The sequence below is a fragment of the Pleuronectes platessa genome, chromosome 3 (assembly GCF_947347685.1).
Source record: "Pleuronectes platessa chromosome 3, fPlePla1.1, whole genome shotgun sequence".
Lineage (NCBI taxonomy): Eukaryota > Metazoa > Chordata > Actinopteri > Pleuronectiformes > Pleuronectidae > Pleuronectes > Pleuronectes platessa.
This window is the reverse complement of record NC_070628.1, coordinates 9,613,757-9,639,121: the sequence shown is the minus strand read 5'-3', so window position 1 is coordinate 9,639,121 and position 25,365 is coordinate 9,613,757. Positions and strand designations below refer to the sequence as shown.

Sequence of the window (25,365 nt, the reverse complement as noted above, 5' to 3'; positions counted from 1 at the left end):
AGCAGCCTCAGCTCACAGAAGTGTGTGTGTGTTGTATGTTGCGGCAGCTGTTTAGGTTACAAGTGGACAGACTATTCTGCTCAAACAGTTCAGGTGCTTCGGGAAAAACGAAAATCCACAGTTCTAATGGTGGCAGAAGAATAATACCTGTTTTTCTGGGGCACGTCACCCTCATCCTCTGCGTGTGCAAGTTTATTGGGATGAACTCCAGAGATTTCTGGGCTTTGCAGCAGCTTGGCTTGAATGAGCGACCTGAAAAAGAAGAGACTTGAGTCAGTCATTTTCAAATGAAACATAACCGCGCTGGCAAAGATTTCAAAGGTGGGAACATCCCCATTATAGCCGCTTGTGTCACCGAAAGCTCTCGGCATCTGCTTTATATAGCTTTTCTCTCTATTATCCTGGTAATGTGCTTATGAATAGAGGAACAAAGAGACAGAAGTAGATTAACAAACATTAAAAAATGGGCTGATGTCCAAACGTTCTCTTTGATTTCCCCGTGAAAAGAAAACCCTTGCGCAAATAAATGACTTGAGGTCCCTCAAATAAAGAACTGACAAACGGCGATACATGTTAAACAAAAGCACCAAATTAAAACCCATTTAAAAGGTGTAGAAGTAGCCGGAGTGTGGATTCAATTATATATTGCGGGGATGGGGAGTTTTTTTTTCCACTTTATTGCTACAATATTCAAAGTAAAATGTGGAAAAGGAAAGTACAAAATCTAATGAGGATTTGATTTGCCTCCAGTTTGTGGTCGCCTAATAAGTACATGCTGAATAAAGAGTACAACCATGTTTCAAATTAGTAGAATCCAAGCCATTTTCAAACAGAAAGAAGAACTGTAGTGGAAAATGTCACAGATTACACCAAGTACAAATGATTCTCTGCTGTAAATTAGCGTTGTGATGGAACCTCCAAGCCATTCGAGTGCGATCACTTAACACACAGCTCCATATATCAGGTAGAGAAAGTATCAATTAGAGACGAACAAGAATCTGGAAAGTAACTCGTTTTCAATCAGCTGCTGGTAACATCTACTAATGTGCAGAGTAATCCTTTAAGCGGAGGATTTTATGCCCTCTGCAGCTAAAAAACATCCAATTAAAAAATTCTGCCAAACGATACTCTTTGTTTGTGGCTTACAGTTAAGCTCAAAATCACAATCTGACTCTCCACGTTGGCTGCCTCGATCTCAAATATGTAAAATAGGGGCTGATGAGCCTCTGTGAGACGAGGCTAAGCTTCCAAGAACAGCCGAGACACAGAGGGGTGTTGATCGCATAATTCACTTAAATGAAAGTATTCAGAACAGGTACAGAACAGCCCAAAGTTATCTTATTACAGAGTTTAATCTCATTTGGCATTTAAACTTTAGAATGAAATCCCCTGAAGACACACGACTTTGGATTTCCTCTCAAAGGAATTCAGCCCATGTTGCAAATAATTTCCAAAACCAACAAGAACGGATCCAGAGCAAGTTTCATAATGTGCAGCTTGTATGTGTCAAGTCACAGGAGATATTAAAGAGCAACATTCATGATGCAATTAACTAAATCCATACTACACTGTAACAACTACAGTAAATGAGTGTAATGGAAGTAAATGCTTGAGAAGTCGCATTTGTCCTTCATAAGGAACTTATTTCATCCATCCATCAGAGGACCAACATACAGAGACAATCAACCAAACCCCAATCTGAAGGTTTTTAGACGTGAGGCAGCTTCAATCTGTCGTCTTGTCTCAACCAACCCTTCGTAATATTAGGACTTTTAATATTATTAGCAGCTCATATGTAACAGCCTTTTAGAAGCCATGGTTTCAAGCTTGTCCATCGGACATGTGCTGAATTTAACAGAGCTAAACACAGACTCTTTTCTGACGGATCATAAAATACTCCAGAGGAAACAAAGCAGTGTGGCAGCCGAAGAGAAAACCTGGGACCTGTCACAGATTTTAACACCGTTTGGCAGGTTGAACAAACAAATCCACTGCACCCCCATAACTCTACATAATGCTGAAACCACTGACCCACTCAAGCTGAAATGTGTTACCTCAGAAATGGATAATACTTCTGACTCAGCGGAAGCTGACAGCGACGTGGCTTATTATTTTCAGGCACTGAAAATCAATCATGTCTTCTCACTATGGCGGCAACAGATTTGCCTCAATTTATTAAAGCACAAAAGTAAACAGATGCTGTTTCTAAACACAGGAGGAACAATCTGTGGAGAAACTACAGTGAAGACTGACACATCCTTTGATTGGTCTGGGTGTAATGTACTGCTGTGTGTAGCTATGTACTGTGTCCTCTCTTGCAGATGAAAAGTTAAGTTAAATAACTAGTGCAACTCACATTTAAGTTAGATATCGTACAAATCAAATAAATACATCCTACAGATAAGCTCCACTTGTAGAAATGAATATTAGATGCAGACACACATTAAGACATTTAATAATTCATACGGTCTCAAGCAACCCTTTGTTTTAAGAGCATGTCTGGTGTCCACTAGATGTCGACAAGTTGACTGCCAAGGTCGAGACATGCAAACTGTGAGAGGTCCCCGTGGTTAAGTGATGTAATCATTTTCTCAACACGACACCGAGTCTGCAGCCATGCTAGCAGCTATGAGGCACAGTGGTCTTTGAGTTCAATGCTAACATCAGCTTGCTGACATGCTCACAGTCACATTACCAACATGCTTATAAAGATCTTGGTCTATACGGCTTGTGCAACTTTCTTCACCCAGTTCGAAATAAAACTGGTCTTGTAAGTTCACTTCCACACACATTTATTTCCAACGGCTTATATCCCAGTCAGTAGCTGAGCCGCCATCCCTGCTCAGTGGGGTCTCCCCGTTGGCCGCAGAGCTCGGGGGACCAGGCTAATCGAGCCAGTGATTGTTGTAGGTTAGATGAATTAACCGTATCAGATCCCCATCTGTCTGCCCAGGTGGGCTGGCTGTGTGACAGAGGGGCCGGGTGCCAGCAGTGCTGACCAACATCTGGCCTGCATCTCATCTCTTAATCTTTGCCGTCGATTCTTTTGCCCTGAGCTCCTTTTGATTCCTTCAGAGGGGCCAACAACCAATGTCCTATGCTTTCAAAGGCCTCTGCCTGTGTGCCTGAGAACAAGCCGAGAAGAAAGAAACACATAAGATCACACAGGGCAGCAAGCACCACTGGAGGCGTGTGGGTGTCAGGGCAGTCCGATCAATGTAGGCCTGTGTAAGCATGGTAAGGATTCCGTCTTCGTGTTCCTGTGATGCTGAGAGCACAGCAGGTTTTTTGAATCAATCCACACTCAGATATGTTGTATACACAGAGGAGGAGTGGACACATGCTGTGAGTGGTGGGATCAGTCAGTGTGGGAAATCGACGAGTCAGTCATGTCTGAGCGTTTTATCCAATTTATTCCTGTTAACTTTGTATTTTTAAGGTCGGCTCTCATTACTACTGTCACCTATAAAATAGTGAATAACAGAGACACAGAGCTGAATCTTTACCTGGAGGAAAGAGACTGCAAAGAATACACAGAAAATAAGAAATGAGCTATCGTGTCCATCTTTCTCACTATCTGCACAATAACTAGCGGTACTGGCGACCACACAGATACATGACACTGCCCTAATCTGCAATGTGGAGCTCTGGGCTTTAAGCTGACGTGCGAGCGACACCGGAGATCCAACAAACACCGTGCTGACTGGATTATGTATGTGCCTTTAATTTGCCGGCTCCTAAACAAAGGGTAAAGGGATGATTAATTCATGAACAGTTATTAGAGCATCTGAAATATTCGCTGAGGTCAGCTGGTCATTAAAAATGGATATCGTGTTGAAACTAAACATGGGGACTCTATCTCAACCTCCCAGAGGAGTGAATCTCTCCTTCCTCCCTGTATTCTGCCACCTGCAGCTTCTAAAACCGGGCTTTTGTTTTTTTTGTTCCTACAAATAGAACTTAAATTAGTTAAACATATGCAAAACTCTACCTGACCCATGAAATGTGCACAGATTACAGATTCTTCTTCGTGCATTAAAATCCTCCAGACTTCTTCAATGATAGGTGCATTAGAGTCAGCCTTTAATTAACATAAATGCACAAATAATCCTATTTAAGGACAGTTCTCAGAAGACATCCAGACATCTAGCTCTTACATGGTTGCAGCTGATCGTGGACTATGATTACAACAAGACGACTCACATACTCTATCATTATTGACAATAGCTCCTCAAGTCATTTGTCATTGCTGCTCCCTTCATCTCTATCAGACATTGACACACTTCTGTATTATGTTACAATGTGTTACTTCTGATCAATGTTGTAAAAACTGTTATTTTGTATATGCCTTCCATTACAGACGGCATCTATTGCACTTCTGTTCGTAATGGGAGAGGGATCCTTCATATGTGTCTCTCTGAGGTTTCTATGTTTTTTCCCCTGTTAATAGGGTTTTTTGGTAGTTTTTCCTTACTCTTGTTGAGGATTAAGAACAGAAGTTGCAGCACCTTGTTAAGCCCTATGAGACACATTATGATTTTCTGAATATGGGCTATACAAATAACTTTTGATTGATGGATACATATCTTTCATATCATGCATCTGGGCATCACCTTCAATCGGTACAAAATGCTACTGCTAGGATTATTACCGCTTCAAGAAAACCTCCACATATCACAGCTTCTAGCCTCACTGCACTGGTTTCCTGGTTAAGTTCGCATATGTGATTTTATTGATGACTTTTCAAGATTTACAGCACCAAGGCCTTGTGTATATCAAGGTTTTAACATGTCCCTATGTGACTGCACTCCATCTTAGATGATAGATAATATTATCATTGTTATATATGAACATTTGAAAGTAAGAACAAACCGATGCACCCCCTATTTGTACAGTATGTACATACAATAAAACATAATATACATTTTTTTATTTATTTGTCACTGTTTCATTTGCTTAATTATCTTTTCACTCCCTGTATCCTCGTCTCTGCTCATCCACTGCTCTTCACCCTCAGCTCTCCACCTTCTCTAATCATATTAGCCATCAGTAATTCATGTGCAGCAGTTTGCCCACCCAGCTTGTTTATGCCTGCCATCCTGTTAAGGTAATGCAGGATTGGATTAGAGTGGGCCGAGAGCTTCTCCCTTTATTGCAACATCTGGGCCACACGGGGAACTTGTCAGGAACTATAATAACCAACGCCACATTATCCACTTCCCTCGCCCTCTGTATCCCCGCCCTCAGAGACCCAGCAGTCAGAGCAGGCCGGCTTAACCACCGCCATTATGGCTTATCAGCAAAAGCACCGTATCAGCAAAGAAAAAAGCTGAAGAAACAAATATCTCATTATGGGGTTGAGAGTAAAATTCATCAGCTAGGCTAAATTTAGAATAGGAGTAGAATGTAACAGAAAAGAAAAGGAAAATGGACAAATGCAGAGAGACTTTAATATCTATCCTCCTTTTCCTTAAAGGACAGATAATGTATCATGAACACCTCACAGCTTTTGCACAATAACAATCTGCCACTTTAAGTGCTTGTGTAAAGAAAGCACCTACTTAACTGTTCAGATGAAGTTAGAGCTTTCATCCTGTTTTTAGATATATAATCTGAACACAACAAATAAATCTTTTACAAACACATCTTTGAACACCTGATTATCACTAATATAATGTGGCATTACAATGTATTCATTGTTTCCTTGTTGAATTCAGGGGCAGATGAGAAAAGCCTAATTACTTTCTTTGTTCACCTTTAAACTAACGTTGCAGAATCATTTTATTATGCAAATTATTAGCAAAAAATATTTGCATAGTAATTAGAGCAGTGGGTATTTGTAAATGAGATGCAGGAATGATGTTTGTGTTTCTGCGTGGCAGAGATTTGTACCAGTTTACATCTGCCCAGCAAACAGTAAATCTAATAAAGCACAGAAGGGCACATGGGCTCAAACTCTTCAATTGCACCTAAAGAAACCTGTGTTGCTATGGAAACTCTTTGATGGCAACTAGATAATTGAACCAACCTCTCACTGAGCTCTCCATCGACACACATCACCCAGTATCTATCCCTCCAGTCAAAGTTGTCCTCTCTCTTCACATGACCTGGACGGGTTTGAGGCTGGCAAAGTGATTTCATGGTCAATCGGGTTATCAACATGTGTACAGGTCGGCCACATAACAGACATGACAAACCCCACGTCTTTAATGTCATGTCTTAAAGTATTGCAATCTTAAAGTTAGAGACTTCTTTCACAACCTACAACACCGAAAAAATGAACACGTCATTTGACTTCTGAAAAGAACATAGTTGGGAGACCGATCACCTGCCAACCACGGCCAGCTGCTTCACTTGTGCTCTGTCCAAGCACAGCTGTGCCCACAATGTTGCATTTCTATTTCATTTCGATTCTTTGGGGAAATTGGAAAAGTTCCCCTGTACATCCAAGGACAAACCGTGATAAGAAGAAATAATTTAGTTTGACTTCTACTGGGCTCGTGGTGTGACAAGTTATGACATCACTGAACAGACACCTTCAAGAAATCAATGTAACCAAGGACAACCCAGAAGTCTGGACTTTCTCTAACACCCTTGTATCAGAAACATGAAAGCTGCAATGATCTGAGGAGGAAAATGTACTTTGTTTGCATGGCGCAGTTTGCATGTGCAATAATACATGTGTGGAAACATATCTCATAAATGGACACATGTCTGGCCCTTTATTAACATTTTCTAAACAACCGATACTCTCATTGACTTGGTAGGTGTGTAGCTAAAGGGACGAGACAGAGATTCCTCCCTAATTCAAAAGAAAACAGAGTTAACATGGCAACATCAAGCAAAGATCGAAAAAGAGTCGCAGCCCTTTGAGGATGCCACTGATGACATGGTAAAAAGGTCACGATCCAGCTTGACGGGCACTTGCACTATAGAGAATGCAACAAATAGGAAGTGGATGAGGTCATACCGGTAATCTTGTCCAGCTCAGCCAAAGTCTCCTGGTAATAGCCAATGATTCCTCCATACCGGGCCATCACCTCCTTCCTGAGGTTGTCCCAATGAGGAGAGAGCTCCCCCAGCTCCCTCAGGTCCTGCACCCTGCACATAAACACAGGTTTAGAAGGAGCTTTGAGAGATCTAAAGTTAAAAATAGACATTATACATTGTGCATAATATTATTAATGTCAAAAAGTTAATATCATAATGCTGTCTGCATTTCAGTTGCCTTCTGAACTAACATTTTCCAGTGAGAGGAATTGCACAAAAAAAACCATACGGACACATTTCTAGACCTCAGGTTAGTATTTGGTGTCCGCTTGTCCACTGTGCCCTATCAAACTCTTCTCCTGCCCCTGCCATTTTTTTCCCCATCACTTATATGACAAACCCATCTGGTCTTTAGTGGTGACACTGGAGTGATTGGTTGCCTTTCATGGAGCTGTGCCTGCGGCCCAAGGCCAAAATCCTCTGAGCTGCTTGGTTAGAAAATACGAGGCCAGCATGAGTGTGCGTCTGAGTCTGTTTGTGGGGCGAGTGCTGATTTTCTACTAGGAGCACGGCCTCTTTCATTGGCTCATGATTTGCATCTAACAGGCGACATCAAACGGACAGATATCATTCAGAAAACAGTCCTCCAGCAATCACTGAAAAGTAAATTGTAGTGATATTATAGAGATTGGAGGTTGGAGGAGGTTTAATACGCGTCATGCGCATTACTTTCATGATAACGAGACCAATTTTCTGTGATTATACCTCATGCATTTTGTATTCTGTGTGCCTTTAAATGAAAGGCTGCATGTATAAATGCTGGTTGCTTCGACTTATTGTTATGACCAGGCATAATTGCTTGAATGCATAATGTAGTAGTTTATTCTTTGTAGTAGTTCAACCACTATAACAACACATTATCTGCTGATCGTCTCTCCAGACAATTCCCTGGTTTCCTCCAGGTGTGAAGTTATTTTTAGATTACTTTGAAGTATTTCAATACACAGCAGAGGGCGATGGAAATGATGCCAGAGAGAGAGGGAGAGACAGGGAGAGGAAGAGAGAGAGAGAGAGGGAGAGAGGCCGAACTTACAAAAAACAAACAATAGACTTCATCCACAGGGAGAGGGACAGTGTTTCTGGAAAAACATGCTGTGGTTGAATTATTTAAATGTAATCATGTTTTTCCACCAGAGCTACACAGACATGTCGATGTTGTTATTAGATTTTTGAAGAAAGATCAGCTCATGTGTCGCATGTGTCACCTGATGAAGTAGCAGGAAATTGCAGCACAGACGTATCAAAGTAGAATTAAGGTCACTCGTGAACAAAGTGTCCATTGTGTGCAGCAGTTTCCCCTCCAGAGATTACTGATAAGCTTTTCATTTTTTTTTTTTAAACCTCAGCAAGTAAGGAGGCTGTGTTTACGTCTCTGTTTGTTTGCCTGTCTGTTGGTTTGCAGGATTACACAAAGCAGATCCTAATAGAAAACCGGATCTGGTGAATTTGAACGTGGTTCGAATTATTTGTCTTTGTAAGGGGGGGGGCGGGGCAGACTGGCTGCAAGACGAGCATTAAGCTAATTTTCTGTGTTTTCTGATCAGTTTAGAAATCTCATGGAGAAATATTTCAAACCCTTAAATCTGACTAAAATTTACAGTGTGGGTGAACGCCTGTGGAGTTAAGTGAGAGGAAAAAAACCATTTGCAAATGACATATAATCCACTTTTCTAGCGAGGCAAAGAGGAAATTAGAGGGCTGAATAACAAATGGTTATCTTTTGTCTTTCGTGTTCTGAAAAAAATCTGCCGCTGGAAATAACCTCTCAGGGCGCCACATGCTGAGCGACTCTGCCGACACGTTCTGGAGGTGGTGGAAAGTTAGTTATGCTTGTGGCATCTGGGAGATAGAGGTAAGTACATGTGATTATAACGAGCACAGGAACACGCTCGCAGCACCGAGGGCTCCACAGGAACACTCGTCAGTTCAGAGATCGGGTTGTTTGAACGAAGCATTATTTATAGTTTTGGCTTGTGCTTGACACCGTTCTTGATTGCAAATGGATTTAAACCGAGACCAGGGGTGAATATACATATGCATTTTTGCAAACGAGAAACTTCGAAATACTAATTTTGAAATGAAAACAAAAGAAAACAATCGAGATATCTGAAAAACGACCACGATGAAAAGAACACAGGCAGTGCTCTTCTATTGATGGATTCTAACAGAAGCCTGGGGCTGAACATTTCAATGTTTTTGGAACTCTTGTGTGTCAAGACGACAGCACTGAGGTAGATTTCCCAGCTGCTGAGCTATGAACAGAGCCACTCCACATTACCTGGCTTCAATCAAATATATTGTTTCTGACCACTTAGGTTGAAGTGGTCCCTAATAACGTAAATGGGCCATTTTAACCAATGAAGAGGCAATGTTCTCTGATTTTCAGGGTGATATAGGAAATGTTACAGAGTCCTACACTGGTACAATGCACTTTACCAGATTGCAGTCATTCACCAAAATCGAAAAAACCTCTGACTACACCTCTCAGCCACTGCTATTTGTGCACCTCGGTGTCTGATCTGGTATTGTCTGTCTGGAGGACTGGAGTGGAGGTCACACTGGATGATCCCGTTGTAAATAATAGAGTGGATAAAATAGCAGATAAAACTTCTGCTTGCTCAATGAGGGCGACAAGGCAAAGGGATGGCAGATGCTGAGATAAAGAATCACCTCCTTAATCACAGTTCTATTGTCTGAAAAGAGTAAAGGTGCGATTGAGGAAAAGTGTGATAAGAATATGTATGGTCTGATTAAGAGTATGCTTGTAAAGAGGGTCAGAATGTCAATAAGGTCGTTTGGTGTTAAATCTGCCAGCAGACAGTCTGAGAAAATATGTGCTCATATAAACAGTTTGTAAATACAAATATATTATTTATATATAGATGAAAAGACAGAAGCAAACATTTGTTTTCGTTCATTTTCATTATTTTTACAAGTTTAAATGACCTGTTTATAGCCAGTGTGGCGGCTGTAACTCTGCTGAATCTGCTGTTCACTCAAATTGGGGAATTCATTTGGTTTGAATTCATATTTCAAAATATCTCCTCCAGTAATGTTTTAGGCAATGTAAAAAATAAATATGTTTATCTAACTAATTAAAATTCTTTAAAAAAAACCATCTTCTTCCTCAAGTCCAGAATCTATGAGTAAGCCACATGACACATCGCACTCGTGTACGTTTGGTATCGGGCGATGAATGGCCTCTAGCCTTGGATGTGGAAATATCCTTGTAAACACATTCATCTTAGATCTGAGTTAAGTGGAGACAGATGAATGTGAAAACAGTCTTCGAGTGTCAAACCCCCCACATTCATCATTCTGCCCTGTCAAGGTCAAACATTCAAGTTGAGCAGCAGAAAGTAAAACACATTTCTGAGGGGAGAAGTCTTTAAATGATGGTATACATTATAGATATATATATATATTAATACATAAGGAACTTTATCCCCTTTACTTCTGTTCTTTATTGATGATTATTACATCTGTTAAACTGCTTGGGAGTGGGTGTTACTATATCCACAAGTTTCTGTTGTGACTTGTAACAGAGGTGTCTAGATCAAAACACAGCAGTGTCAACAGTGTGGGAGCTGATTTATTAGTAACTGCAGGAATTACGAATAACACTCTCCACTTCCAAGGTATCCTAGTAACTATAAGAGATATGTCAAAACCACCTGTACTTTACAGAATATTCATGATCTTATTTACATATAGGTGGCTGCAGCTTTATTTGCTACCAACAGTAACTGAGTAAAGATCTCCTCCCTACTTAATTATTCACAGAATCTGCATCATTATCCATTTCCACACCAAACTTGTTCATAGATATTAGCCCTCAATACATGCCGGTAAATTACATATTATTTATTGAGAAATTCCCCAAAATAGTGAAATTCAACAAATCATAAAATATTCGTCCCAGTGACTGTATTTAAAGATGAACAACATGACAGCTCCCGATAAGAGAAGTCAAAGTGTCTTGATCGCCACCCGGTGGCTGCAGTGAATCTCACTTCTTCTAAGTTCGTGGATGGGATATGAGCCAAAGTAAAAGTACAAAAGAAGGTTTCTGTCATTTCAGGTTGTTGTTATCGCACTGATGTATGTTTCAGTGCAAATTTTTCTGATGAGTTTAGTTTGAACTATTTATTTGATGGTATAAAAACATTCTGAAAGGTCATGATTGACAGCTGAGGATCTCGATAGTGTGGCTCCATCCCCCCGATTGCTACTGAGCAGCCGCTGGCTCCTAATGTGCAAAATGGCAAAGCTTGGGTCTGGGATATTTTGGCTTCGTTTATGGGTAGCAGGAGGAAGTAGAAACACGTCATCCATCTTTATATGCAGTCTAAGGATCCGCCCCCTTAATCGGATTCCCTGCTAAAGTTAATGGGTTCGTTCTTGGTCCATACCTCACAATAAAATCGGTTCATTAGTTTTTGCATTATCCTTCTAAAAGACAGGAAAATAGACAAACAGACAAATAGCAATGACGCCATAACCTCCTTGGTAAGGGTAACAAAGAGAAACCTACAATACAGAAATAATTGGGATTTGTTATGGAGACGTGCAGAAACTGCTGCAGTTTGGTCATTTTTGTTTTACTTAAGTACAAACTTTGAGTAGAACAATGTGTTAAAATGTCCTCGTGCAGATGACGAGTAGAATACATTTCCCAGAGAGCAAAGACCTGTCATGTGGGGGCACCTTTATTTCATGGTGCGTTATAGTGCCTCTTCAATTTAATCACAGAGGGCTTTGTGTGTGGGGTCAATAAAAGCTGCGTGAGAGGACTGAAGAACAAACCTTCCCTCCACAACACAAGCTCAGTCATCAATGTGATCCTGAAAGCACAGAACCAAACAGTGACACCTGATGTCAAAACGTCAACTATAAGAAACACACACAAAACCAGTGTATCTTTACTGGAGGTACGGATGGAATTCAGCCGCCTCTGTGTTTGCAGAGTTAGATTAAAACATGGCTGTAGACACCAAAGTGATCAGACAGAAGGGAGAGCCATCTGAGATTATCCCAGAGGAAGCAAACGTAGCCACCGACCATCCGCCGCTGCTGCACTCACAACTTCACAGCACTAACTGAATCATTAAAAACACAGAGTTAGCATCAGTGCAGGGCTGACTGGCAGAATCGGCTAAACGAAGAGGCACTGTGGAGAAAGACAACGCTTAAAGGGGATTATAGGAGAGGTGCTTAACAACCGAGCTGGATTCACGCGACACATGCCTGTTAATAAACAAACGTAGTACAAGGTATAGTCATGGCTTGGAGCCTGCTGAGAGCTCACGAGCTGCGTTGGACAGATAAGACTTTTAATAAATATTCTATAATTGTCTTCTAAATTTAGCTATGATTGAAATGATCAGTGTGCAGAGCTGATCATCTTTTATCCAAACAGAAAGTCGGGTTAGAGACACTGAGAGGGGACGTGTGGAGAAGACGAGCATGTCAACGGATTCATCTGTTTGACTGGTGAACTGATAAAGCGTGTCTGGTCCATGGATCAATAATGACTCAGCGATTGTTTCTATGTGTGTATGTGTTCGGTACTGCATGTGAAGCACGAGTCCTTGAACTCTTTGTGATACTTCGGGTGCATCACAACAAACATGTCTCCTCCAGCTATTAAGCTTGAGTTTTGGCTGAAGTGTCTCTGTCTGGAAAATAAAAAATGCTTTTAGAACGCAGTGCTGGGACAAATCCACACACACGTACACACACACACGTACACACACACACACACCCACAAACACACACACACACAAACACACGTACACACACACACTAACTTTCCTTGCATAAGCTAGGTTATCTATGTTGTGTAGCTCTAAACGATGACTCCAGAGCATATGAGCTTCAGAATTTCCTGACACCCAAGACCAAGGTCGTCTCGAGCCATTGGAACGGGCAGTTGTCATGGCTAGTGGTTCAAACGGGGTGTGTGTGTGTGTGTGGGGGGGGGGGGGAGAGAGGGGGACAATGGAGACAATGCCGTGGAGACCACCCACCTTTCATCAAAGAGTGTTAACGTTTTCAAACAATTATAAAAGTCCTGATGTAGAGACGTCGCAAACAGTTCTACAATAGCGTTGGGCCTGCTAGGTCCCAGAGGGTTTGAAACACTGAGCTGCGTTATGAGCCATGTTCAACACATAAATGACAATTCTTTATAATTTGGGAAATAAATATGATATTAAAACCATATTAATGTGTTTCATTACAGCCACATTATTTAGATTACAGCTCAAAACCTCATTAAAGTGTGCAGCATCACTTTCATCTGCATCTTTAAATTTGTGTGCCTATTTCTTGTGTTAAATTGAGCAATGAAGAAATCATCCGAAGCTGTGTGTGTATTTGTGTGGATACATTTGTGTGTACGTGTGTTTTATATGAAAAGGGGTTGCCAGGGACAACAGGCCATTTGAGAAATGATCGGTCTTGACAAACATTAGTGGAGCCTGAGGGAAGGGACTCTCTGATCTACTTAGGAGTCCTCACTCTGAGACTGGTGATCCACCATCACCCTGTGTCCTTGTCCTAACCTGTCCTCATTCTATTACAGTATATACCATTCTGGACTTTAATTGCAGTTATATGCATGATTTCCATAATATTTCTCATCTGTTCAAAATGAGACTCTTCATTAGTTAAAAATGCAAAACTGGAAAATCAGAAATGCTCTTGACATTTGATTAGTTTTAAAATGTTGGAGGGAGAAATGAGACTAGGAGACGTCACGTTCTACATTTAACGGAGCGAAGGATGGTAACTAACTTTTTTCTGTTTTCTAGAAAACTTCTCACACACTGCACAGCATGAAGTCAGAGCTTAGTTTCTCTTGACATGATGAAAAAAGTCAAATATCTAAACAGAGAAAGTTTGTTTGAAAAAAAAAAAATTTCGGACTTAATAATCGCTGAAGTGTTTGCTGCCCGAGATGTTATGGAGCCGTAGTATCATCCCACACTTGCAGTTATTACCAATTTGATCTTGTTCTACACCAGTGAAAGAATGTTCAATGTATCATGAGAAAACTGAGAGATGGTGTGTGTGTGTGTGTGTGTGTGTGTGTGTGGAAAAGACGATGTTTGTTATTTCTTGGACTTTAAAAGATCAAAAATAATTAACTCCTAATATAGGCAGAACCTTGAAATAACTCTTAACATTAGTTTAAGTATAAGTTAGATATGCACACTGTATATGTAATGAGGTAACAGCTCACTGGAGTTTTACTTGTAACTTCTGGCTGTTCTCCATCGCACAGACAGGAAACCAGCGATGTGATGTAACCTGAACGTTCCGTCCATCCATTATCTATATCACTTCATTCTTTACCAATCCCAGCTGACATGAGGCGGGAGGCGGGGAACACCCAGGACAGGCGGTCAGTCGATCGTAGGCAAGACATTGAGAGACAAACAAGCATCACACCTACGGCCAATTCTTAAGTTCCCCTAACTTGCGTGTCTTTGGACTGCCTGTGGAAGCCGGTGTGTCCGGAAGAAACTCACGCCAGGACGGTAAGAACAGGCAAACTCCACAGAGAAAGGACCTTTGTCAGATGGTTCAATCCCAGAACCTCTTTGCTGTGAGGTGACAGTGCCAACCACTCTTCCACTGTGCCGCCAATGTGACGTCTGGCAGTGACACAAAGATTTACCGGTACGATTTCACAGATGCTTACCTATTCATGTCCTCCTGAATGTACAGTGAGAGCAGCTGTCTGGGGATGCTAAAGGACAACGTGCACTCCTCCATTTGTTCCCGCACCAGCATCCACTTGCTGTCCATTGTTTGAAATCTGTACACTTTGCATACCGGGTTCTTGAACACTGGGAGAGGGAGACAAAGGGGAGGAAGAAAGATGCAGTGAATCATCGGACACAGAATGAAGTAAGCATGAAAAGCATCACGTTCTCTTATATTTTTCAATTTAAAAAAAGGCAGAAACGAGATCTAAAACAGCATTGACGGCTGGCTACCTCAAGGACGCCAAAGAGCGACTGTCTTCAAGAGTCACATGAGGTATGAAGCCCAAATTAAATTCTATAATCAATAACTGTGTCTGCCATAGATAAGGTGCTGCTCATCTTCTCTCTCTCTCCCTTTCAACTCCGGTGGCAACGCAACTGACAGGCAGACTGAAATACACAAACCCTGTCCTGTTAATATTTGCCTTATTATTTCCTCTATTTCCATTTTAAATGCTTGTTTATTGTACAACAGCGAGGCACAGAAAGTTGTATCATTTTGAAACTTTGCTCGCTAACCCCCACCATCCAACTCTTATCTTAGACCCAATTCAAATTCAGCCCCATCTTCCTCATTTTTGCAGAGAGTGGCTAATAGCAGCAATCGAAGGCTGGAAATGAAAAACAGCTCTAATGCTCTTATCTGCACGCTGGCAGCAGAGGGCAAGAAAGCTGTGCGCCTTGAACACTGTTTATTCCATCTTTCTCGTGTGCAGAGCCGCAGTCAGAAAGGAAGTCACTCAATAAGTCAGAGCTGAAGCACCCTGCAGCTGAAACACTGACAATCCAGCTCTGGGCGTTCAAACAAGCATGGTACCAATAAAAAGCTTTTGCCTCTTCTCAAAGGAGGGAGCCCCGCTTCTGCTCCTTGGAACAGAACAGAGAATGCTCCCTCTACCAAAAACCTTTATACTGCACCGCTCCCTGGTCTGGCCCCACATTGTCCTTCTATTCCTGTCAGACAACGAAGCGTTTGAATCATTAATCTCGGTGATGCTACGTCGTTTGTCCTCGAGTGTTACAGTTCAGCGATGTCCGCCAACGCAGACGGATTTAAGGAGGTGCCCTACAATCAAAATTCATAATAGTAAGAGGATATTACATTGAACGCAGTATCGTGAAGTGTGTTGGCAGGTTGGTTTTAACAACTGCTTCAACTCTGTGCACTCGTTTTACAGTGAATTTCTAGGCCACCACTTGAACACAAAACGGTAAAGTGGTTTATTAAAAATGTGCCAAAACAACGAAATAACAAAGTGTTTTGCATTGATTTTTAATGTGCAAATGACTTCACTAATATGAGTTATATTATTGCATGCTTGCAGCTTGTCATCAGCTCTAAATCCTAGCAAATATAACAATAAATGCATTTTCATAATAAGATTTTATGTGTATCCACAGCCTGATAGAGAGTAAATCATCCCTCAATGACGTGGACCTTAATTATTTGTCCCAAATACAAAAAAAAGTGACCCTCTTTGGTACACTGGGCAAAATGAATGGAACCAACACATTAGTACCATGAACATTACCGCTGTAGTGACTTTCGAGTCAACTCTTAAGCTACGGGAAAATACTATACGTGTATTAATGGGTTAGGGTTGTGATTTCTATCCTCAGAAAGAATTAAGCTTAGTGCCACATACTGGAAAATGGACTGAATTAGGAATTTGATCAATAACCAAGACAAATATATTAATTATTATTATTATAAATTATTATCCTTTCTTAAGTATCCACTTAACCAGCATGACTAATCCTCTACACGTCACCCTGTGATCACATCTATCACTGTTTCCAACTTTATTTACTCCCGAACTCTGCTCACTCAGACAGAGAGTCGACATCCTCTGAAGGACGATAACAGTGAGCCTCATAAGCTGAAGAGAGGCTCGTTGTTTTTCAAACGATGCTCCAGTTGATCATGAAATTAATGATAATTAAGGTTGAGGAATAATGACCTCTGGAAAAGATATAAATTACATCTAAATGAAATGGGATACGCAGGCATTGTTGTCATGGGGATTAGAGCGAGGTGAAATGGATGGCACAAATCAACGTGGAGCAGGGGACACATGGGGGGGGGGGGGGGGGGGGGTAAAAGCACAGCTTTAATCTGAAGAGCGACAGTTGCTGAGTTCCACCTCCGACAGAGAAGTGGATTAACCCCTGAACTCCCCCCCCCCTGCCACCAAACTAATCTGACCACCAATCAGACGCTTCGGTTTCCCTTCCTGACACCTCTTAAGAAAATGACTTCACGAGACGTACTGTGTGTGTGTGGGCTCCCCCCCTCCCCCCTCATCTCCCCCCTCACTGCATGCTCGTTTTGAAAGGTAATAAAGGCGGACGACTAAATTGCATTATTCAATCTGGCGGGGTCTGCTGGGAGGGTTTTGTTTTGACGGGCTGCAGATGTGCACCTGCAAACATGGCAGCAGCTCACGAGCTAATCACAGAAGAAACAGTAAGCGAGGATGACAACATGACAACAGGCGTAGGGGTTTGATGGGGGGCTCAGGGTAGGGGGTGGGGGAGGGGGGGGTACTGGATAAAAGAGAAAATGGATGTGCTGAACAAATTAATGCACGGGATGAAAAAAGGACTTTCACAAGTCTCCTGTGAACAAGGGCTGTGAAGTTGGAACACAGCAGGAGTCGTGACCTTTTCAAGTCTTCTCCCGTTTGTGCCTACATGTCTTTCATTTTCTCTCCACAATTCTATCATTCTGTACAGGGGAGAAGGCCACATGTCGGTGCTGCCACGAAATGAGTCTCATGCGGCTTCTGCTTCTCAGTGAGTTTGGTTAGTCCACAAAGAACCAGGTGAGTAAGAGTATTCAAATTCTCCATCACAATGACAATTAATCAATTATTTCTAGCTTCTCTTTAAAACCATCAAAGGGAGAGTTCTTGCCAATCCCCCCCCGCAAACATCTGTGTTCATTGTTATATTATTCAGCGATGAATGGTGATATTAGAGTGAATCATACCTGGTCCTGTAAGTGGGTTATTTTCTCTGTCGACGCAGGCATGGGACGCAGAATCACAAACCAAGGGACACTGGAAAGGAAAAGCACAAAGGGAGAAACACAGGGAGAGAATATTACTCAACCTCAAGCAGGAGCACTGAAGTATTTTCCTGAGGAGCTTACTTGGTTTCATGTTGATTAGTATGTATGAGGTACAGTGGAGACGACCGTAACCATATGCACTAGCAGCCTGACACCGTATCACATGTGACAGACACTCGAGTTTTGATTGGCCTCGTCTGTTAAAGCAAAGCGGAGCTGTAGTCAGCAGCTCCCGTAGGTATCGAGTTAAATTTAGCTGGATTGATCCGAGCAGTGCGACAAACTCCAGCGGTCCAGATTTTTCATTGGTTTGATTTGGGTTTGACTTACTACAAAGACGTAATTTCTGAAAACACAGGCTGTTAAATATAACTAGTAGCTTCTGTCTCAACTAAATGCACATTGCAATGCCTCCATTCAAAGACTAGACCATTATAACCATAGGAGCAGCTTTCTGCTGTTGCAGCGTTCAAAGAATTTCAGCTTTCACCGCAATCAGTGTTGTCACAGCAGGTGACAGCTGGAGGAAAACGTCTGCTGTGACTTCACTGATTGGTTGGTGGGTTGGTAATTTATAACCATAACTGCCATTTCAGTCATTCTACATTCACCATCCTGTAACTTCCTCTGCTGAAGGTTAGTCCCAATTACTACGCATTGGCATTCAGGTAACGACACTAAGCTTCAAAACAAAACAAAAGATAAAACAATCAAAATTAATTAGTAGCTCAATTATCCAAAACCCATTTCCCCTTTGTTCAATGAGACATATAATGCTCATATTCAGGATTCAGCTTTTTAATTTGAGTTATCACTTGAAAAGGTTTAAATGCTTTATTGTTTACAAAACACATTGCTGTCTTCATACTGTCCCCTGCTGCCGCTCCTCTGTCAGAACGCCTGCTTTTAGTTCTGTCTCTTTAGTTCTGTTCCCCCCCCAAAAAAAAAATGTTTTTGTGATATATCATGCAACATCACGATGCCACAGAAGTATCAACCGGATTTCTATAACCTATCTGAGACACTAGAGGAAAGAAAAACGGAAAAACGAACTTGGATAAATGTTTACACATGATCCACATATGATTGTGATTGTAAACAGCACGTATGCTGTAGCAGATTTTCCACTGTAAATAATTTTTTTAATAATTTTTAGAACATGGCCTCTATTTCACATGGAGAAGGTTATAAGCAGAGTTCTCATTTCAAACCAGCAACACTTTGCCCCTTGAAAGAACTGTCACCAGCAGATTTCATCAGCAGTAGCCGACTAAGGAAGATAATATTAGCTTCAATTTAACTTTTTAATGCTTCCAGCAGGCTTGTTTTAATATGAGAATGTTTTAATTATGCACTAGCTGGCTGCTTCCATGATACCGCATCAAAAAAAATAATCAGGCTAAAGCCGCATATTAGAAGACACAGTAATAAAGAAACAGCATCATTCTTGTAATGTGTCCTTTTAGTCAAGTGAGTGTCCCCAGAAATTATTTTTCTGGGGACACTCACTTGAACAGACGTCCAAGCAACAGCAATACTCACACACAGAGTCAAAATAAAATGTGACCATTGAACAGAACTAACAGACACTGCAGCATCGGGAAATTCACGTTAGGTCTGTGATAATGAAAAGTGTGAACAATGAGCCAAGGGCCACAGCTGTGAGAGGAGTCCCATTTTAATTGCAGGCGGTGGACAGCATGTGTGCGACGGATCTTTGATGACGGAAAATATGTAAAGAGATCAGATCAAAAGGTGACTGGAGACGCTTTCTTCCTTCGGCTGACTGTTTTTGCAGGGGTCAGTGGGATATTCATGAGAAGCAATGGCACAATGACAGCGAATGATGAAACGAGTTGCTCCTACCCCCCCCCCATCGAACAACACACACACAAACACACACGCCCACAATACGTTCAGACAGCCAGACACACACACGACGAATGTAAAGTGAACCAGAACTTCCCCACAAGTGCGTTGTGTGTCCCAAGTCAGCCCTCCCCACTATTTGTCATATTCCTTCCCTCTTTCCTCCCCTCATCTTCCACAACAGACACACAACACACAAGGGGAAATGTGCTGTGACAACAAACACACACAAAAACAGATGGACATGCACACAGGCATACACACACACAGACACAGACACACACACACACACACACACACACAGAAGACGACGACACATTCATCAAGGCAACATGGGCAGATTGTCAGTGACACTCTGGAGCCTAGCAGGGACCCTCCCTGAACCAGTAAAAGGGGTGGGCAGAACTGAAAGCCAGTCAGCCATGTAGAAGCTGTTGGTCAATTATATAAGACAGTGATTCACAAACACAACAGCAAATCAACGGTAGGCAAAGTCTGCAAGTCCCCATGATGCCTTGCAGTTGCTGTGGTGAAGAAGAATCAGAGCCTTCCCTCCTTTACAGATCTACAACATCATTATAGCTTCATCTTTACATTTTAATAACTCTACCACTGGCTCCACAGCACACATTCGCCTCACAAATGTTTCAACAAAATCGGTGTCCATTAGTATCATAAAGGAAGTGGAGAGGAATCAGAAAGTGTACGTACGACTTCATTTCTGGTGTAGCGGCATCCCATTCGGCTGACACAGTCCTCGGTTTACTGTCAAGCTCTGCAGGAGAACACACGCTCTGTTCCTCTTTCCGCTCTCACCTGATTATGTGAGTTACTACAGAGCCGCGTTGAGCGGGAAGTATTGTGTGAGATTAGAGTGGCGAGGGAGAGGGAGGGCGGAGGCAACCGGTGACAACATCCAGGAAATATCTTGGTCAAACGAATTACAAACCAAATCTAACAGGGACAGAGTTTAGTTAAGTTAGTCAGGGAGGTCATTTGTTCAGACCTGTCTTTGATCCTGTCGACATATGAGAGCGAGACAATACAAATGTACTCACAGTGACAGATAAGGTGCACACATGCTGTAAATCCTCATTTGGGTTTACTGCAGTCAATTTAATCTCATTGGAGGACTTGAGCACTGCCTGTCTAATCCCAGCATTAGCACAAGGCTTCGTCTGGTCCCCCTGGTACTCTACCTTCTGTTGTGGAATGTCAGTGGTGATGTGGTCCACATCAACCTCCTCCATCTCCCCCATCTTCAGACGACTCACCACCACTGTTCCTGCTGCGCACACACCATCAGATGACCTGAAGGGGAGAGGGAAAGAGAAACATGTGGCGTTAACCTCCAAATCTCGTGAATAAAAAAAAAGCCTGCTCACTTAAAGGATCGTTTCCTCTGGCTACTGCCTCTCAATGGGCCTCGGATAATTTCCAGCTTCGAGCAGGTTGTGAAATTATAAAGCTGCAAATAAAGTGAAAGTGGGACATACACGCTCGGGCTGTGGTGATTTTGCAGAAGAGTCTGCATGCAGATTAAAGCCTACGCCAACGGGAAGTTGATGGAGGTGACGGAAGGAACATTTCGTGTAACTGTTCAAATGGCCATCTAATAAACCAGCCTCCTGTGGGCCCTGACAGACACAGAATTTATACTCAAGTTTTCATATCAGGAAGCCAGACCAATCACTTTCCAAATCATGGAGCCATGATTAAGGAGCTGATAGGAAATCTATAGTATTGGCAGCAAGACAGACACTCTCAAATGAAGAAAAATGGTCCCTGGGCAACGGGCAAGCAAGTCTGATCACCTTAACAGACCCATCCCTAATGTGCTCAGTTCCACTCCAGCTGGAGAAAATATTGGATGTTGGGTGGCAGCTAATGGTCTGAAGAGAGAGAGAGAGAGGGGGGGACCATACCCCAGCTTGAGGAGGAGAAAAGGCAAAGATGGTGATGGAAGCAGAAAGGACGCTTTCAGGACCAATCCATCTCAGTTGGCCACGAGGAAGAGAAACAGAGAAGGAGTCATGGTAAGTAGAGGAAGGGGAGAAGGCGAGGAAACACAGGAGAGGAGGACCGGGAGCCCGAGGAGGGAGATGAAAGGAAAAGTGTGCATCTAGTGGGACGCTGGGAGATGCAGTTAGCGCTTAATGTCTTGCAGGAGTCCCCAAGCAGACAAAATATCATTGCTCGGTTTATAAATCTAATCATTGTCCCTTGCCAGACACCTGTCTCAGTGTTTACTCCTCCGCTCAGTTTCCTGTCCCCCCCCCATCATTCCTCACCCTCGTCATCTGTCTCCCCCTCTGTTTCTCTGTGCAACAGAGGACTGGAGCTCGCTGAAAGAAAGTCACCCTGACTTTGAAGAATCCGTGTGTACCGACTGTAGCCCACAAATAATCGAGGAGATTGAGATTAACATGCATCACATTCAGTGATAGTCCTCCAGAGGCAAACCTTAGGGGTTACAGCGGCCCTACACTCTTCAGATTGCTCTGCCTCCATCCACTAATGAAACCCTGCAGTTAAACAGACGGAGGAGTTGTTTTTAGCGACTGCTTCAGGATAATTGATTTATTCCTTTGGGGGAAAATATATTGTCATTTCTTTTCGTATTTGTGGCCAAATTAAAACTCAGCACTTATTAAAATATAATGTGAATGTGTAATTGTCTGTGAGGAAGATTCTGATGAAAGGCAAAAAGATAAGAAAGTGACAGACGTCTTTATTTAGAGTCTTTAGGCTGCACACAGACTGACCTCAAATTAACTTAGAATGTTTTGATGAGAGCTGTGGATGAATTCCCCCCCCCACACACTTCCCATCCTCTACCATCCCTCTTGCTTTCCGTCTGCTGCAGTTGGCAAGGAAACAAATCTGCAGATTGTTCTGTGCCTGCGAGCCCATCTTTAAAAAAATCGAATTGGCCCGAGATTCTCTTTTATGACAACACCTAATCTGACGGCTTTGTTAAAGTGACAAAAATAATGTGCTTAAAATATCTGCTGTGAATATGGCACAATTCAAAAAACAATTAGTTATTAATGAAGTGATTCATTTATAAACACAGTCTCTGACGTATGGAAATACATGGAGTGATTTGTTTGAAAAACCATTGGCACCCTGCTGGATTTAGACGCTTTCGCTGTATGAACCACGCAGTGGGGTCCAAAAGGCTGAGACAACTTTTCTAAAGGGAAAATATTTTCTTTTTACAGACATATTTATACAAAATGTCCACTTATGATCCTACAAACATAAATCTTTAGTTGGTACTTTTCCTTATTTCTTTCAACTGATCCGGAAATTCTTTACTGTAGACGCTGCTAACGCTTACTTCATTTAGCTAGAAAGGGTAAAAATGCTCAATAAATGGCCTCAGAGTGACTGACATTAAGATTAAGTGCACTGACACTAAGGACACTATTTTGTGTCTACAACAATGAATATAACAGCGAGTCACATTGTCATGTTTTTTTATCCAAAGACATCTGACAGCCAGTACAATGAGAATTAATGTGTTTGGTTAAAAAGGGAAACAGATCTCAGTTTTATTGTGAACACGTCCAACCCGTACAATCTCCTGCTGTGTTCTTCACAGAATTAACACAAACTCCAGAGAATATCCGCACAAATGGCTCTGGGCATTTCAAGCGGCTTATGTCTGGAAAGGACTTAATTTGGCACAACTGTCACAAACTGGTCTGCCTCACTTCTGTAAAATACTCCTGTCAGTAGCATCTCTCTCAGATTGCTCCGTCCCCACAGTGGAAGTGGTAAAGGTGATATCTGTGCTCATGCCATTGATGTGGGGAGTTAAAAAAAAAAAAAACAGTTAGACAACTCAAAGGTCTGAAATGGCCGAGAAAATGGCCTCTGTCTGCCGCCTGGCTGCCTGTCCAAAGGAGGGGAGATTTTCAGAGTAATGCCGAGCGAAGGGGAATTCATACTTTTGCAAAAGGTGTGAATCTAAAAGCCTGTGGGTGGGGAAAGTTCATCAGAAAATGTCAAAGTAACAACACCACTGTGGTCGTCAGGGGATTTTCTCAGAGAGGGGGGGGGGGGGGGGCTAGATGACAGCCACAGCAAACATGCAAAACACCACCGGCTTTCACCCCACACAAGGGCTTTAGCTTCAACTTTAAGAAACTGCTAAATTCACAGCAGGATCCGGAAAAATACTATTTGGGTTTTTGCTCTGCATTTTGCCCGCAGAAGATACAGCAGTTTATTTAATATTCTCAACTTTAAGCTCCTCATTGTCTGTGGAACGGGGGTGTTCAGAGAAAAGTAATTGCCAGGGTCCTACACAGGCAACAAGAACGCGACAGCCTTGAAGTATACCAGCGAAAGTGTAGATGGGATTCTTGACCCATATAAAGCTGGACGGCTGAGCTAAATATAGAGCTGGCTACTTTTCACCGAGGACAGATGTAAGGACACAGGACTGTAATAATGGACAACGCCAGCTGTCCATGTGAAGCTGCCGGTCCAGATTTTCACTGGGGATGAATGACAATAATCATGTGACTCGGCAGTAATTGCACTTTTTGCGAGTGGAGGGCTGAGTCAATCAATAAGACTACACTGCAGTCACTGTTCCTGGAGCTGGCCAGAATCACCAGGGGACCTTACACTGAGCACACTCTCCTGCTTGTCTGGACCACTTGAAGTATATCCTGCCCTGCTTTTCTCTTGATGAAAGAGACTTGTAGGAAACATATATATTTTCAGAATCTGAAATAAATACATAATAACCTGTGTATCTTGGTTGGCAATGAAACAAAGCTTTTTATGCATGCAAGGTTGAAGCAGCATCAGATTTTCAATCAAAACAAGCTGATTTAACCTGAACAAACCTGTGTGACCAAGCTCAAGCTAATATGCAGAAAACAAAGGCAATAGTAAGGTTTTACCATAATTGGTATATGAATTCTTGACCTTCACATTAACCACTTTGACCACTAAACTCAAATCAGTACATCCAAGTGAGCGTTTGTGTCAGTTTAAAAAAAAAAGAAATTTCAAGCTGCTCTTGAGATATGGCGTTCTAGAGAAGGGGAACAAATAAAAAAATAAAATAACAGACAACCCCAACAATGTACAATCATGGCTGACGTGGGAATAAAAAATGAGATTTGAAATGTTCACCTTGTGTATCCACAGGCTTTGCCCTTCTTACTGCAGACGGACAGAACCACATGCAGATTGCTTTATTAAAAGACTTTGGATGATATCTCCGTCCATCCATCCTCCATTTATCAATCCGAGAAGCGGGATACACAGAGGACAGGTTGTCAGTGCATCACAGACCAACATGTAGAGACAAACAACCAGTCACAATCACGTGAATACCTATAGTAATATGTGTCTATGTAAAATATGTGTAGCAGCTGTTCTGTATGTAATATACATACTCACTCACAATCCCTCATTCTTAACATCATCCCCTCCCAACAGTCCTAATTATCACAGCAGCACAAAACAAAGTGTTTTGTATATGTGCACAGTGTGTGAGAGAGTGTGTGTGTGTGTGTGTGTGTGTGTGTTTGTGTGTGTGTATTCCTGTTCTAAAAATCTCTGGCAATGAAG

At 42.0% G+C, this 25,365-nt stretch overlaps 1 protein-coding gene across 10 annotated transcripts in view; it reads right to left on the bottom strand.

The window, feature by feature from the left end:
* The window catches only part of inpp4b (inositol polyphosphate-4-phosphatase type II B), a 100,409-nt gene that overhangs the window by 29,826 nt on the left and 45,218 nt on the right, over positions 1–25,365 (bottom strand). For 9 of the 10 annotated variants that reach the window (XM_053418257.1, XM_053418256.1, XM_053418255.1 and 6 more), the window contains 5 exons: positions 20,967–21,078; positions 17,818–17,887; positions 14,759–14,906; positions 6,971–7,101; positions 148–252 (listed from right to left, as the gene is read on the bottom strand). In XM_053418257.1, coding sequence (XP_053274232.1) covers positions 148–252; positions 6,971–7,101; positions 14,759–14,906; positions 17,818–17,887; positions 20,967–21,078 — 566 coding nt within the window. Of the gene's footprint in view, positions 1–147; positions 253–6,970; positions 7,102–14,758; positions 14,907–17,817; positions 17,888–20,478; positions 20,916–20,966; positions 21,079–25,365 lie in introns of those variants that run through there. The other variant, XM_053418264.1, reaches the window with a different exon arrangement.